Genomic DNA, 14,503 nt, shown 5'->3' on the forward strand with positions numbered 1-14,503 from the left:
ACCTGGCAGAGCTTGCTCTTCAACATCTGCACATAAAGCAGCACGGACTGGGGTCCCCACCAGAGCAACAAGGGGCAGGGGCAGCCAAGAGGGCTCCAGAGGCACCAAGGATCTCTGGAGGCCAGTGGGGGGTCACATGTGCTCCCACTCCTTCCCATCGTCCACCTGAGCCCAGCTCAGTGCCCCCCACCTTAAGAGGGACCTCCTCCAGGCACAGCGACCTCCTATAGGCAATTCTTGGCCTCCACCCACCCTCTGCAGTGTGATCTGAGCACAGCAGCACGGGGATCCCTTTAGAAACCCCTCCTGAGGGCAGCCCGGGGGGCTCAGCAGTTTAGTGCCTGCCTTTGGCCCAGGGCGTGATCCTGGAGTCCCGGGATCAAGTCCCGCGTCAGGCTCCCTGCATGGAGCCTGCTTCTCCCTCTGCCTGGGTCTCTGCACCCCCCCCTCTGTGTCTCTCATGAATAAATAAATACAATCTGGAAAGGAAAGGAAAGGAAAGGAAAGGAAAGGAAAGGAAAGGAAAGGAAAGGAAAGGAAAGGAAAGGAAAGGAAAGGAAAGGAAAGGAAAGGAAAGGAAAGGAAAGGAAAGGAAAGGAAAGGAAAGGAAAGGAAAGGAAGAAGAAAAGAAAGAAGAAAGAAGGAAAGAAAGGAAAGAAAGGAAAGAAAGGAAAGAAAGGAAAGAAAGGAAGAAAGGAAGAAAGAAGAAAGAAAGAAAGAAAGAAAGAAAGAAAGAAAGAAAGAAAGAAAAAAAGAAACCCCTCCTGGGCATAAAGTCCGTTCTGGACCCCAAGCAGACACTGACCTCCCCGCCCTCCGCCTGCACCTGCCTGGCCTTCTCACCTCAGCCCGTCCCTCCTCTTCGGCTCCTGCTCCAAGCGCACCTGCGCACCTTCCGAACACACCTGCAGTGCCCACCCCCCCCCCTTCATCTTCAGCAGCTACACAACGACCTGACTGGCGTCCATCTCCCCTCACGAAAGTACCCGACTGTTCAGGCCCCAAAGCCTTCCCTGCGGACAGTCCAAGGTTAAGCTGTAACTACAAGGCGCGGATGCGCGGAGACACCTTCCAGGTCTAACGCACCGTTCTCGCCGTGAGCCGCACGTGACACTCGACGACCCGCACGCCTCCCGGGGCAGCCGCCCACATTAGGAACAGAGCATCCGGGATCCCTGGGTGGTGCAGCGGTTTGGCGCCTGCCTTTGGCCTAGGGCACGATCCTGGAGACCCAGGATCGAATCCCACATCGGGCTCCCGGTGCATGGAGCCTGCTTCTCCCTCTGCTTGTGTCTCTGCCTCTCTCTCTCTCTCTCTCTCTGTGTGTGACTATCATAAATAAATAAAAATTAAAAAAAAAAAAACAATCTTAAAAAGGAACAGAGCATCCCCGGCAGGGTCCCCCACCCGCCCCGGCCCCAGTCACCGACGGGGCCACTGCGGGGCCGCCACACAGAAACCACGAGCAGGAAATTGTGTTGTGACCCCCCGGGTTGTGACTGGGCTCCTGGGTGACACCCAGGGCCTGGGCCTCGTTGGCACCACTGCCGCCCCCGTGCCCGTGCCAGACGGGCCAACCTCTGGGGAGTCGTCCGTGAGGGGCTCCGCCGCCAACGGCATTAGAGCCGCGTCCCTTCCGCAGGTGCTGCCAGGACCACGGGCTCCGGCCACCAAGGCCCAGCTGTCACTTCCCTGGTGCGGAGCCCACGGGGCAGCCACGGCGCTCAGAGGCCAACCAAGGAGACGAGCGGCAGGCTGGGAGCTCGCCAGAGCCGACGGGGCGCGGGGCAGACGGGGACAGACCCCGCGGGCAGCCCGCGACACAGCAGGGACAGGGAGGTCAGCGGGCCTCCCCGCGCCCCGCAACTGCCGCCGGCCGAACGCACCTCCAGCGGCAGGTGTTCACTCTCCGTGCGGCCAGGATGCGAGGGAGGGCGACCCAGGCGGCCTGTCCCGGGCTTCGTCACGGCGACGCTTCGACGCCACGCGGCCCCAGCGTCCGTCCGGCTCCTCACTCTCCGCCCGTCATCCTCGGCCTTCTCCCCACCTCCTGCTAGTGTTTCTCCAGCAAGTCCTTGTTCCTACACGTAGGCGAGCGTTGCCACGGCCTGCTGGCCCAAGGCCCCGCGTGGGGACAGGACCCCGCTCCCGGGGGGTAGGCACCATCTGCAGCCCCCGGTTGTGTCAGGCACCGTGTCCCCTCCGCGTCCTGCGTGGGCGCGGCTAACGCCCGGCGGATCGGGGGCCTGAGGGCGCGGCGGGCAGGCCGCCACGGCAGGGCCCCGACATCGGGTTCGTGAGGCGCCTCCACTTAGTCCTCAGCCACGGGGACGCTGGGCTCAAACCCCCTCACCAACAAGTGAACAAGACATTTTACAGAAAAACTCCCAATGGCTGTGTTACTCTACTTTGCGTCAAAGCACACAGGCTTCTCCAGTGACTGTGACCTGCGAACCTCGGTCACAGGTTCGTGTGGCACCGTGAAGTACCATAGCTCAGGGCCCAGGCGCCCAGAAGAGCTTGAAACGCCACCCACGCGCCACCCCTCGGTGCTGCCCCCTGCGACCCTTGAGACGGCTTTAAGTTACGATGAAGGAGCTTCAGGGGAGGAACCGCCGCGGCCCCGAGCCCTGCTGGCTTGAAGGCGCCCCTTGGCCCAGGCCCGCTCTTCGGGTTCCTGGCGATGGCAACAGAGCAGGTCCCCCTGGGAACTTGCCGCAGCCCCGAAGGGACCCTCGCAAGTCTTCCGCCCCCATTCCCGGCGGAGGTGTGACAGGCTGCAATCAAAGTAGCACAGAGGTCACGGAAGCACATGGAAGCACACGGAAGCACCCCGCGAGCTGCAACAGGTGCAGCTTCAGGAAGGAGGGGCCGTCATGGCCAGACCTGGCCGCTTCACCAGGGAAGGGAGCCACACACAGGTGACCCTGCCTCGTGACGGCCCATCGCAAAGTCCACCTTGCAGCCTCGACGCCCTCACCCCAGAATCTCGGCCCCGGGGCCGCAGCCCCACTCTCTCCTACCCCCCGCCATGAAGACGCCCCTGGGGCTCATTTCTACCCCCTCTCCCATGCCCACTCCTAACAGCGGCGGGTCTCAGGCCCCGTGAACCAAGGCAACCCCCTGGGACATCTGCAAAATTTAATCTCCAGGATCTTCGGGTGATTCTTCGGCCAGCTGTCAGGCCAGGGAAACGGGGTTCACTCCCCTCGCCGGGGCAGTCCCACGAGCCGCGCCCACTCGTGGCCCACCTCACGGAGGCCTTCCAGCTGCCTTTCCCAGAGCCCACCTCGGGCTCCTCGGACCTCAACTCAACGTGTCCAGATGCCACAAGGGGGTCTCTTCCCCAGAGCCTGTCCGGCTCCTGCCATTTATTTTGGTTGGCGTCGGCAGCAGCTGCCAGTAACAAAGCTGCACGTAGTGATGCCCCGTCGGGCGGCTCATTCAGACGGTCACAACTGTGGTCACAGAGATGAGGATGAGGCCAGCGGCCCAGCCACCAGCTGGGATGCTTCCTCTGGGCGGCTCCGCGCTGCACTCATTCGAGCTGGAGAAACTCCACGGATGACAGCAGGGCTGGGACCCCCGGACAGACGCACACCCGCCCTCACTCGAGGACAACGTCCAGCCCCGGGCCACTTGGCACGTCTCACCTCGTCAGCCCAACAACCCTGAGGGTGGCGCTATGATCCTCACCTTCCAGGTCTGAAAAGGGAGACTGAGCCACAGTCCCGGGCTAGGAAGGGGGGGTTCGGGGCCCAGATACCAGCACATGGGGCTAAGTAAATGGGGCCCACTTAGGAAGTGCAGACTAGATGGGCCCAAGCTCATGGTCAGATGGTACCGAGGGGTCCTGTCCATGTCTCCCCTCAGCCATCCCACCCCGGGGTGGGGGGGGGGGGGGCACAGTCTCAGCCCTGAGCACCTGCCTGCAATCCCCCCTTCCCACTTCATCCAACTGTCCCCCATGCTGTTACCAAGACCATCCTCTCTCTCTCTCTTTTTTAAAGATTTCTTTATTTTATTTTTTAGGATTTTTATTTATTTATTCATGATAGAGAGAGGCAGAGACACAGGCAGAGGGAGAAGCAGGCTCCATGCCAGGTGCCTGATGCAGGACTTGATCCCAGGACTCCAGGATCTCACCCTGGGCCAAAGGCAAGCGCTAAACTGCTGAGCCATGCGGGGATCCCTCTCTTTTTTTATCTTAGAGAGAGAGCCCTCAAGAGAAAAATCATGCCCACACGGGGGGGGGGGGGGGGGGGGGGGGGCAGAGATAGAAGGAGAAGCAGAGGCCTCGCTGGGCATGGAGTCCAATCCTCTGACCCTGAGATCAGGACCTGACCCAAAATCAAGAGTCAGGGACCCTGGGCCCTCACATACATTGTTCCCAGGGGTCACCAGCCCCTTCCCCAGCCGGTCAGAAGTCAGCAGAGAGCAACCGCACCAGAGGACGTAAATGCGAGGGGACCTAAGCCAGCAAGGCCCAGCTCCCCATGTACAGATGAGGAAACTGAGACCCAGGACACGCACAGCGCTGGCACCGATGACATTCCCTGTGTCCTCTGCTCGAGCTGTGACTTTGAGGGACGGAAGAGGAAGGTGAAAAGGTGGGATTTTTTGAGTGCTGGCAGGCAGTTTGCGGGGGCTGCCTCCAGTCCGCAGCTAGCGACGGAGGGAGCAGTGTCGGCACCCTGTAGGGACAATTTGGTGGCAATTTCTCAAAGACTGTGCTTGCATCCTTCAGACTTTAGGAGGATTTCAGTAAGAGCAAAGCCACTGAAGAGTGAAACCCTTTAAAATGTGTAAGCCCAAGGGTGCCCGGCTGGCTCAGTCGGCGGAACGTGCGGACTCTTGATCCTGGGGTCACACGTTCGAGCCCCATATTGCATGTAGAGATTACTTAAAAACAAAATCTTTACAATCAATCAATCAATCAATCAAGCGTTTAAGCCCTTTATTTTTGAGCTAGTCTACAAGCCTAAGATGAAAGAAATGCTGTGAGTCAGGGAGACATCCACCCGATTTGCCCAGGCGGCCCTGGGGTACGCCCCTGTCTCAGGGAAATAATTAGAGCCCTCCACCCACACCCACCCCTAGTTCACTTGCAAAAGTTTCCAGAGTAGATGACAAACTGTCTGGTCACCCAGGGCACAGCTCTACTGAAAGATAAACTAGAAAGGCACCGTTGTTCGGTCATGGAGAGTAAGGACCCAGAGACCAGCCAGTGGTGGCGGGTTTTTTAAACTTCAAAAGAGAAAAGCGAGGGGAAAGAAAATTAGAACAGTACAGTTCAGTGATACTTTCACCGGCTAGAGTGGCCACGGCACCTCACCTGGGCTCCTCCACCCAGGACGCCTAACACAGGTGGGAGGAGAGCCGTGAAGCCTGGAGAAACGGCCAGGAGCAAACAGGGCCAGAAGGAGCCGGAGGACGGAGCCCGGCTCCCACCTCCATGTGCAGAGCCGCTCCCACACCTGGGGAAGAGACATCCCCACCTTCGGGGGGCGGGGGTGGCAGAGACAAATGCACAAGCTTCCCAAGGACCACAGTGTTCTCTACACACCCCAAAGCTTCCCTTCTGCTCAGAGCACCACGAAAAAACCCAGGATTCTTCAGTAACAGGAAATTCCAGATGCAAAGGGGTCTGTCTACACACACGGCTTAAGATCAATGTGTCAGAATTAAAACCACAGGCAAGGGGGTCTCCAACCAGCCTCACTCCACAAAACAGAGGGATCCCGAACAACAGGGTTCTTTTTAGGAAACAGGGGAGGAGGATAAACACACTCTGAAGGAAAGGGATTTTACAATCTAAGTGTCCCTGCCAGCCCGCAGCAGGGGACAGCGGGGGAGGGGCCCCAGCATTAGAGCCCAGGTTAGAGGGCCCCAAAGACACACCACCAAATTCGTGGGTGAACTTTTATTAAAACCCACAATCCATACAGCCCACTATAAACACGCTTCTGAGACAAGAGAAAGTGATTACAAACTTGTGAAAGTGGCCTGGGGTTCAAAGTGTCCCCCTTCTTTAGACACAGTATTTAAGTACTCGGGGTGAAATGACAGATCTGGAATTGGCTCTCGAGTAGCTCCACAAAGGAAAAAGGGGAAAGGGGCCCATCTGAAACCAATGCAGGTCATCTCGATGGTCAGAGGCTCAGTGACGGAAAAATGGGAGAACGTCCTACTTGGTGCTCTACTTTGTGTAAACTATCTCACAACAGAAACTGTTAAAAACAAAATCAAGTGTTACATTTTGAACATCTGTAGTAACAATTCACGAAACAAAAATTTATTTTACCAGACTGGCAGGATATGGTAACACACGTAACACTCATTATAAAGAACACAGTGCGCACCGGCGTTGTGCAAAGTTTTGACACCGAAACTGGAAGTTAACGAGAAATAATATTGTGCTTCTGAAAACCAGACCGGGCGGAGGAGTTGCAACTTTTACGTCGTGTTTCCCTACACACTTACGTGCTTCGAGGTTTCTAACGGATCCAACCAAGCCTTCCGGCCAGCAGCACCTCCCTCCATCCCCCCACTGGGCAGAGGGACACCTGCTGTGTGGCAAAGGTGCATCACCACTGCGACCAGGCTGCTCGGCTGGGAACTGGGGTGGGGGGAGCAGTGGGAAGCAGGAGCTGACTGGCACCGGGAACCTCACTGAAAGCCAGTGATGCTCAAAGTCACAATCCCCTTAGAGGCTTCTCAAACAGGACTTCTGGGTCACAAAAGTTACTTTGTAGCAGTGCCATGAGGGCTGTAACACACAGTAGCTAGAGCACTATGAAACCAAAGAAACAATCCCCTTCCAACAGGATCCCTCAGACAGTTTCAGATCTTGACATTCAACCCCAACAACAAACTAATCTGTTCATCTCTGAAGGCTCCGGGTCGCTGGAGAACCCACTACCTGGAACCACCAAACTCTCTCGAATAGTTAGAATAGTAAGAAGTAGCGACGTACCGAACCTCAGAGCACAAACGCTAATTCACACGTGGAAAGCGTTTATCGTGGGCCTAACACATAGCTACTGCGAACTCTACCTTTTAAGTCAATGTACTCAGTACGTCGCTTAATAAGTGTATTAAAATCGGAAGGAGCAAAACGATTTGTAATTTTTCTACAATCCAGACCGAGCATCTTTTCATTCTTCTAAAATAGGAAATAAAACATTAAAAAAAGTTTCATTCAAGAAACTACTCCAAAAGCTCCTTTTAAGCCAAATTAAAAGCCTCGGTGGATAGAATAAAACTGAACTGCACACAGCCTTATAATTACAGCACACTCACAGAGCCTGAAATTTGGGTTCATTCCCATCCTGCCATTAGCTTAAGAACTATCCTACAGACCCATTTATTTTTTCAACCAAAGCTGTCCAATTCCAGGGCAGGTTTATCTGCGAACCACGGGGCCCTCTCCCCACCACGCCACAATGCAGAGAATCGCAGCAGAGCCAGATCCTTCCAAAAGCTGTTGGTGACCAGAAAGGAGCCCGGAGATCCAGGGGGGGCTACAGGTTTTTGAAAACAGAAATGCGAGAAAAATACCCCCCGGCGCACAGTTCAGGGTAAGCAGAGCTTCGCCAAGCTCTTGTTTCGATCACACCTGAGCGAGCGCATGCGCACACCGGTCCAGTCGAGATGTAACAGGTATTTCTTAGTGTGGGTCAAGGTCAAAAGGAGCGAAAACCACCTCTTTGAGGAGGGTGTACAGTCAGCTTGGGATCAGACATATCATCCTAATGCTCACCAGCCACATGACCTTGGCAACGTTCTTAACCTACGTGAGCCTCTGCCGTCTACCTTCAAAACGAACATCACCAATTTGCCGAGCCATCCTGTGGGTTAACTGGACACACAACACAAAGCCTGACCTTCCTCAAGGTTCTCTACTTTTTCTGGGCCCTCAACTTTTAAACTGAAAATCTGAAAATAAATAAATAAATAAATAAATAAATAAATCCACACTGTAGTGGCTAAGACTCGCTGGGATCCCTTTACAGGGATTCCTGGGAGATCCCCCCTTGCTTGGCTAGGTAAGGGGGGGTGGGGGGTGCCCAAGACCTGCCTGCCCAGGGTCTCAAGAAGCCAAATCTGCCCTCGGGACGGTGCCCACATAGCCCAGGGCCCTTCCCCACCAGGCCTGAGGAACCTCCCAGATGCAGGATTAAAACCATTCCTCAATCAAGCTGCCCAGAGTCTGGAGAGGCTTAAAAGTTGATGGAACTCGGCCTTGGACAAGCTTTTAGATTAAGTGACATCAGGGGGGAAAAAAAAGACACTCAGAATTCACAAGGCATAGAAGTGTTGGTGGACAGACACAGCAGCCAGGGCCCACGGCAACAAGGGGCCTGAGTGGATGGAGGGGGGGCTTCCAGACCCCCGCTGGGGAGCACGTCTGGGCGGGAGCCGCCAGGGCCCCATCAGCACACCTAGCGAGGGGACCGAGCAAGCCTGCAGCGGCCGGGGCCTGGCAGACAAAGGGGACAGGCGATGCCCCGGCCAAGTGGCAGGCCCAGCCGGGAAATTTAGGAGCCACGTGCCTGGCGGGAGAAGGAAAAAAGCTTTACAACACTTGACTGTTTTCTTGGCCCAGCACCCCGGCTGCCCTTCCACGGTGCGTCGAAAACAAGGGGGGGAAACGTGTTACTCCTTTAAGTTTTTTAGAACTTTTGCAAAGAAAGAGAGCGGCCGGGCGAGGAGGGGTGCTAAGGGAACCGACACTCCTCCTCGCCCGCTTCTAGTAAATTGTAAAAGGCAATTAACACTTGAATAAGCAGCCGGCGTGTCTGGAATGAAAATGAGACGCACGCAGTCTTAGGGTTTTAAGGTGCCGCTTCCCGTCCCTCTCGGGCTACAGTCCTCGCCACCCGCGGGAATTGGCCACAATTCAGCCTTTCCAGACTTTCCTTCAGAGAAGGGGCCGCAGAAGTGCTGGCAACGAGAAAAACGAAACTGAGTGCGCCCCAGGCTCGCCGGGCTCGGGCTGGCTCCGCAGCCGCGCGTCCCCGGCCCCCGCCGCCCGCACCCCGAGCTCGGCGCGACCCGGCGCGACCCCCGCCCCGCCCCCGCCCCGGCGCCCCGCAGTCCCCGCCGTCCCCGCCGACCCCCGGGGCGCGGCGGGCAGGCCGGGGGCGCGGGAGGCCGGGCCGGGCCGGGCGGCGGGCGAGGCGGGCGCGGGCCTCGGGCCTACACGCGGGCCGCGCGGCCCCGGCCCCGGCCCCGGCCTCCGGCTCCACCCGCGGGGCCCCCGGGGCGCGGGGCGCGGGGCGCGGGGGGCGCCAAGGCCCAGGCCGCGCGGGGCGCCCCGACGACCCGGGCCGCGGAGGGAGGCCGGGCTGCGCGCCCGCGCTGGGCCGAGGAACGACCGCCCCCCCGCCCGGGGCCCCGCCGCCGCCCGCCCCGCAGGCCCCGCGCCCCGGCCTCGCCCGCGCCCCCCGCGCCCCCCGAGGCCCGCGCGCCCCGCGCCCCCGCCCCGCGCCCCCGCCCCGCGCCCCCGCCCGCCAACCGCCGCCGCGGGGCCGAGCGCGAGCGGCCGGGCCGGCGCCCCCCGCGAGGACTCACCGGGGCCGGCTCCCGAGTACATGGTGGCGCCGCCGAGGGGCTCCGGGGCCGAGGGGCGGCCGCGCGCGCGCCACGGGCCCCGACGCCGCGAGCCGCGAGGGAGCCGCCGGCCGCACGATCCGCCCCGGCGCGGCCGCCTCGCCAAACAGGTTTACCCGACGCGGCCGGGGCGGCGGGCGGAGGCGGCGGGCGGGGGGGGAGGGAGGGAGGGAGGGAGGGAGGGGCGAGCGAGAGAGGGAGGGGAGGAGGGAGGGGAGGGAGGGGAGGGAGGGGCGAAGGAGAGGGGAGGGGGGGAGGAGGGGAGGAGGGGAGGAGGGAGGGGAGGGCGGGGCGAAGGGGAGGGGAGGGGAGGAGGGCGGGGCGAAGGAGAGGGAGGGAGGGAAGAGGGGAAGGAGGGGGAGGAGGAAGGGGAGAACGGAGAGGGGGAGGAGGGGGCGGGGCGGCGCGCGGGCGGCCGGGAGCCCGGCGGGGGGGCGGGCGCGGGCCCCGCGGGGAGGTGGAGGTGGGGGCGGGGGCGAGGGCGCGGGGCCCCACCGCGGGGGCGGGGCGCGGGGGGCGGGGCGGTGCCCCTCCCAGCGGCTCCGGGGGCGCCGTCTTCCCCTCCTGGGCGGAGCGGGGCCCGCGGGGCATCGCCGCCGGAGGCCGGGAAGAAAGAGCAGAAGCCCCCCCTGGTGTCCGCGCCGCCTCCTCGCATGGGGCGCCCGCTCCGGCTGGGGGGGCGGCGCACGGCCCCCCCCCCCGCGCCCCCCCGCCCCCCAGCGGCCCGGCTGCTGTGGCCGTCCCCGCCCCGGCCCCGGCCCCGGCCCCGGCCTCCCCGCCTGCCTGGTTTTTCAAGTTACTACCGAAAGGCGACCGTGGGGAAGCTCGCGCCCAGCCCGGAGCTTGAACTTGAAGGCGCGGGGCCTGCGCACGACCACACCGCCACCTCCCGGCCGGGAGCCCAGAGCGTCATGGAAAAAAAAACTTGAACAGTGAGTTTGGGGCGCGTGTTAGCTGCGTGAGGTCCAAGCCAAGCCGCCGGGAGGGCGGGCGCGCGCCCTTTGCCTCTGGGACCCCGCCCCGTGCTCCCCGCCGTGCTCACGGAGGCCGTCCCTCGCCCCCACCCGGGCCCCGGCTCCGGCCGCGGTTACCCCCTCCCTCTCCTCGTTGATGGGGGTTACAAGTCTCAAGGTGACACGAAGTCCACACTCGCTGGTCGCCGATGTAACCTACCCGCCTGCGCTTTCCTTCATCCTATAAACGTGTGCTACCTGCGTACTGGGTGCGAGGACCTGAGTGTTCCTCCTGCCAGGGTGATGCAAAGACCAAGAGCCCTGCCTGCAAGGAGCTTAGCATCCTAAGCAGGCTTTGCAAGTCTCAAGAACATCCCTAAATAAATGCCAGAAAACCATGGTTTCCTCCAGAGAGAAACTTAAAGGGACACGGATCTTCACATCATTGATATGAATGGGGTCGGTGCCGTGGCATCAGCCCCCAGGCGCTCATGCATCCCTCCCTGGTCCTCTGCTGACCACCCCCACCCCTCAAGCTGGCCTGGGTCCCCTGAGAAGCCCCTCAAACTACCCTTGCCGGCTCTCCACCCAGCAGTCCCCTTTGTGTGATCCCAAACCTGACTGCGTGCCTGCTTTGTTCAAAGCCCTTCGTGGGCTCTCCAGTTCCATCTGCCCAGGGTCCGAAATCCTTAACTTGGTGCACGACGCCCTGCGGGGTGCAGGCCCCGCCTGCTTGGTCAGGATCTTCCACTTCACCTTCCACAGGCTCTTCAGATCCACGTCTTCATTTTCTCAAGAGTGTTACTGGAGTGTGAATCAGTCCAGCGGTTTGGGAGGAAAGTGTCTGGTAGTGCCTGGAAAAGCTCACACCTGGCCCTACGTGGACGAGCCGTTGAAATGCATGTTTGGGAGCAGAGGAAGGGGGCTGGGTGCGCCACCCAGCATCCACCAGCACTGGAGCGGGTTGTGAGGCGGGTGGATCCTCCTCAAGTAAAACCTAGAGATGAAAATGAAGACCCCCTCCAACACGGATGAGTGTCCAGGGTGTTGAGTGAAAGAGGCCGAGGCCCAGGCTGCAGGATTACATTTGTAGAAGCTACAAAAGAAGCAAAATTGAACTACGTTGTTTAGGGGTACATTATTGGTAAAAAGTTGAGCGAAAGCCAGAAGGTGGTCACCATGAGTCAAAGTGGTAGGTGCTGGGGTGGGGTGGGGTGGGGTGGGGTGCCCTGGCCACGGGCGGGCTGTGCAGGCTGCTGACCTGCGGGAAATGCTCCTTCCAGTAGACTGCTGCTCATTTGCACATCCCAAGCTGCACATTGGTTTGTTTATATGTTTTCTGTACCCTCTGTGTTTCACGATAAAACATTAAAAAAATAATAACGGTGAGGGGCACCTGGGTGGCTGATTCGGCCAAGCCTCTAACTTCATTTCAGGTCAGGATCCTGTTGTCCTGGTATCGAGGCCCTTCCCTGGGGGCTCCCTGGCTGAGAGTGGGCTCCTCCCTCTGCCTCTGTGTGCTCGCTCTCGCTCTCAAATAAATAAATCTTTTAAAAAATAAAAACCAGGGGGCAGCCCGGGTGGCTCAGCGGTTTAGCGCCGCCTTCAGCCCAGGGCGTGATCCTGGAGACCCGGATCGAGTCCCACGTCGGGCTCCCTGCACGGAGCCTGCTTCTCCCTCTGCCTGTGTCTCTGCCCCTCTGTCTCTCTGTGTCTCTCATGTAAATAAATCTTAAAAAAAAAAAAATAACCATGATGTCCTCTGTCTCCTGCTTGTGACTCAGCAGGCCCCCAGCCGACTGTCCCCCCGCGCCTCCCACCCCCGGGCCTCCCGCCGCAGGCTGCCCTCCTCTCCAGCCCCGGCCGCGGCCCCCTCCCCTCCCCCTCCCTGCACCCCCCACCCCCGGCCCCAGAGCGGCCCCTCCGCGCACACGCCGCGGGGGTAACTTTGTTGCACTTTGTTGCACGGGGTCCAGTGCAAGAGGTCGGGCAACATAATGTCTCCCAGTCGCTTCACTGTGTCGCGACTCGGCGGGGACCGCGCGCGCCCCCTGCCGGCGAGGGGCGCCGTCTCCGGGCTGGGGCTCCCCTGCGCGGGGCCGCCCCCGCCGCCAGCACCCCCTCGGCTCTCCCCCGGGGCCCCGGGCCTGCAGCCCCCAACCCAGAGCGTCCCCTCCCGCTCCTCCCAGCCCCAAGCCCAGGGGTCCGCCGCCTTCCGCTCCCGCGGTCCTGAGCCCCTAAAGCATTGGAGCCCCCGCAGCTCTGGCTATGAAACGTCTCAGGGCACCCACCCCCGGCCCCCAGGTACCCCCCGCTCTGCCCTCCCAGGTCCCCACTCGGCGCCTGGTGTTGGCCACAGGGGGCTCCCGGTGTCCCAGATCCCTGCCTGGGCAATTCAGCGCCGGGTGCTGAGGCGCCCTTCGCTGTGGCAAGACGGCAGGGGCCGGTCACCGCGGGCGGAGCAGAAGCGCCTGTGCTCCTCGGCACCCCGGGGGCTCTTGGTTTCTCCCAAGCCTACGGTGTAGACGCTGGAACAAGTCAGTTCCCAAGACATGTTCTGCATGTGACAAAGCAGAATTAGGGGGTCAAAGAGATGGGAAGCACTGAGTGAACCTTAAACAGCTTTATCAATTGCAAGCCTTCTCAAAACCTTTTTTTAAAAACAGATTTTAGGGGGCTCAGTGGTTGAGTATCTGCCTTCTGCCCAGGTGGTGATCCTGGAGTTCTGGGATCCAGTCTCGTGTCGGGCTCCCTGCATGGAGTCTGCCTGTGTCTCTGCCTCTGTGTGTGGATCTCTCATGAATAAGTAAATAAAATCTTAAAAAAAAAAAACAAAAAAAACATTTTGAGACAGAGTGAGAGACAGCATGGGGGGCAGGGAGAAGCAGGCTCCCCACTGAGCAGGGAACCTAACGTGGGGCTCCATCCCAGGATCCCAGGACCCCAGGATCACAACCTCAGCTGAAAGCAGACGCCCCTTCTCAAAACCTTGAACAAAGTGCTAAGAATCATGATTCTACAAAGAGGAAGGAGGGGAACAGTGTGCAGCCCCACACCCACGGGGCCACAGAACTCTTTTGTCCCAGGGTACCTCCGTGTTCCAGGGGCGACTTTGGGAAACACCGGGGTAGCACTGTCTGTGATCCCTTCTAAGGCTCTTTGGATAAAAATATTGGCTGTTTTTCTGAATTAAGAACTCAAGAGTGTACTTATGAGTTGACAAATACTTCCACCATAGTTGGAACAAAATGCACATCTAAGCAATTTCTATGCCCCGAACCCAACATTGAAGGGAAACCACTTAGTCTGAGTACATAAATCACCCTGTCATTTTGTGCGCCCAAAGAGGCTAAGTCAAGAATCCTGAACATGCAAGCAACTGGGGCCACCTCCCTGCACCACCCCAGGGGCCTCAGGCGCCGCCGGGCCACAGAAGGTGTCCTGTAGGGGAAAGAGAGGGCAAGCGGGGCTGCGGCTGGTGTATGCCCAGGAGACGCACCCGCTGTGGACGCGCCCCTTCCTCTGTCTAATAAGGAAAGGCAGCCAAGATGCTGCTAACACGCAGACACGGAGAAATTAACTCCAAATGGATGATGGATTGAAATGGAAAGTTTAAAAAGGAGAGGAAAAGTTTAAAAAGGAGAGGAAATTTGGGAGATCTAGGGCTAGGCAAACAATTCCCAGACTCAACACCAAAGGCACAGCTATGAAGGGAAAAACATACTTTGGACTTCACCAAAATTCAAGCTTTTACTCTGCCGAGGACCTGCTGAGAGGGTCAGAGGACCGGACCAGCCTAGAGCGGGAGAAAATGCTTGCACCCTGAATGTCTGACAAAAGACTACGACCTAAACTATATAAAGAGCTCTCAGAATTCAACAGCAAAAAAGCAAACAATCAGGGCGCCTGAGTGGCGCGGTGGGTGAGGCGTCCTA

At 59.4% G+C, this 14,503-nt stretch overlaps 1 protein-coding gene and 1 long non-coding RNA gene across 3 annotated transcripts in view; one reads left to right on the plus strand and one right to left on the minus strand.

Annotated features, from left to right (window-relative positions):
• AGO2 (argonaute RISC catalytic component 2) overlaps nt 1-9,712 on the minus strand; it is a 111,932-nt gene extending 102,220 nt beyond the window's left edge. Inside the window, exon 1 of the mRNA XM_025450840.3 lies at nt 9,577-9,712. Within this exon, the coding sequence (XP_025306625.1) occupies nt 9,577-9,598 (22 nt within the window). The 5' untranslated portion in view covers nt 9,599-9,712. The remainder of the gene's footprint in view (nt 1-9,576) is intronic.
• Nucleotides 9,628-12,318, plus strand: LOC112662256 (uncharacterized). 2 transcript variants are annotated; one of them, XR_003138313.3, is made up of 4 exons: nt 9,628-9,725; nt 10,412-10,547; nt 11,334-11,760; nt 12,005-12,318. It is a non-coding gene; the product is annotated as an uncharacterized LOC112662256 (long non-coding RNA). The 2 variants fall into 2 exon arrangements; XR_003138312.3 differs by lacking the exon at nt 9,628-9,725 and having other exon boundaries at nt 10,349-10,547.
• The last annotated feature ends 2,185 nt before the right edge of the window (nt 12,319-14,503 follow it).

This window comes from Canis lupus, chromosome 13 (genome assembly GCF_003254725.2).
Source record: "Canis lupus dingo isolate Sandy chromosome 13, ASM325472v2, whole genome shotgun sequence".
Lineage (NCBI taxonomy): Eukaryota > Metazoa > Chordata > Mammalia > Carnivora > Canidae > Canis > Canis lupus.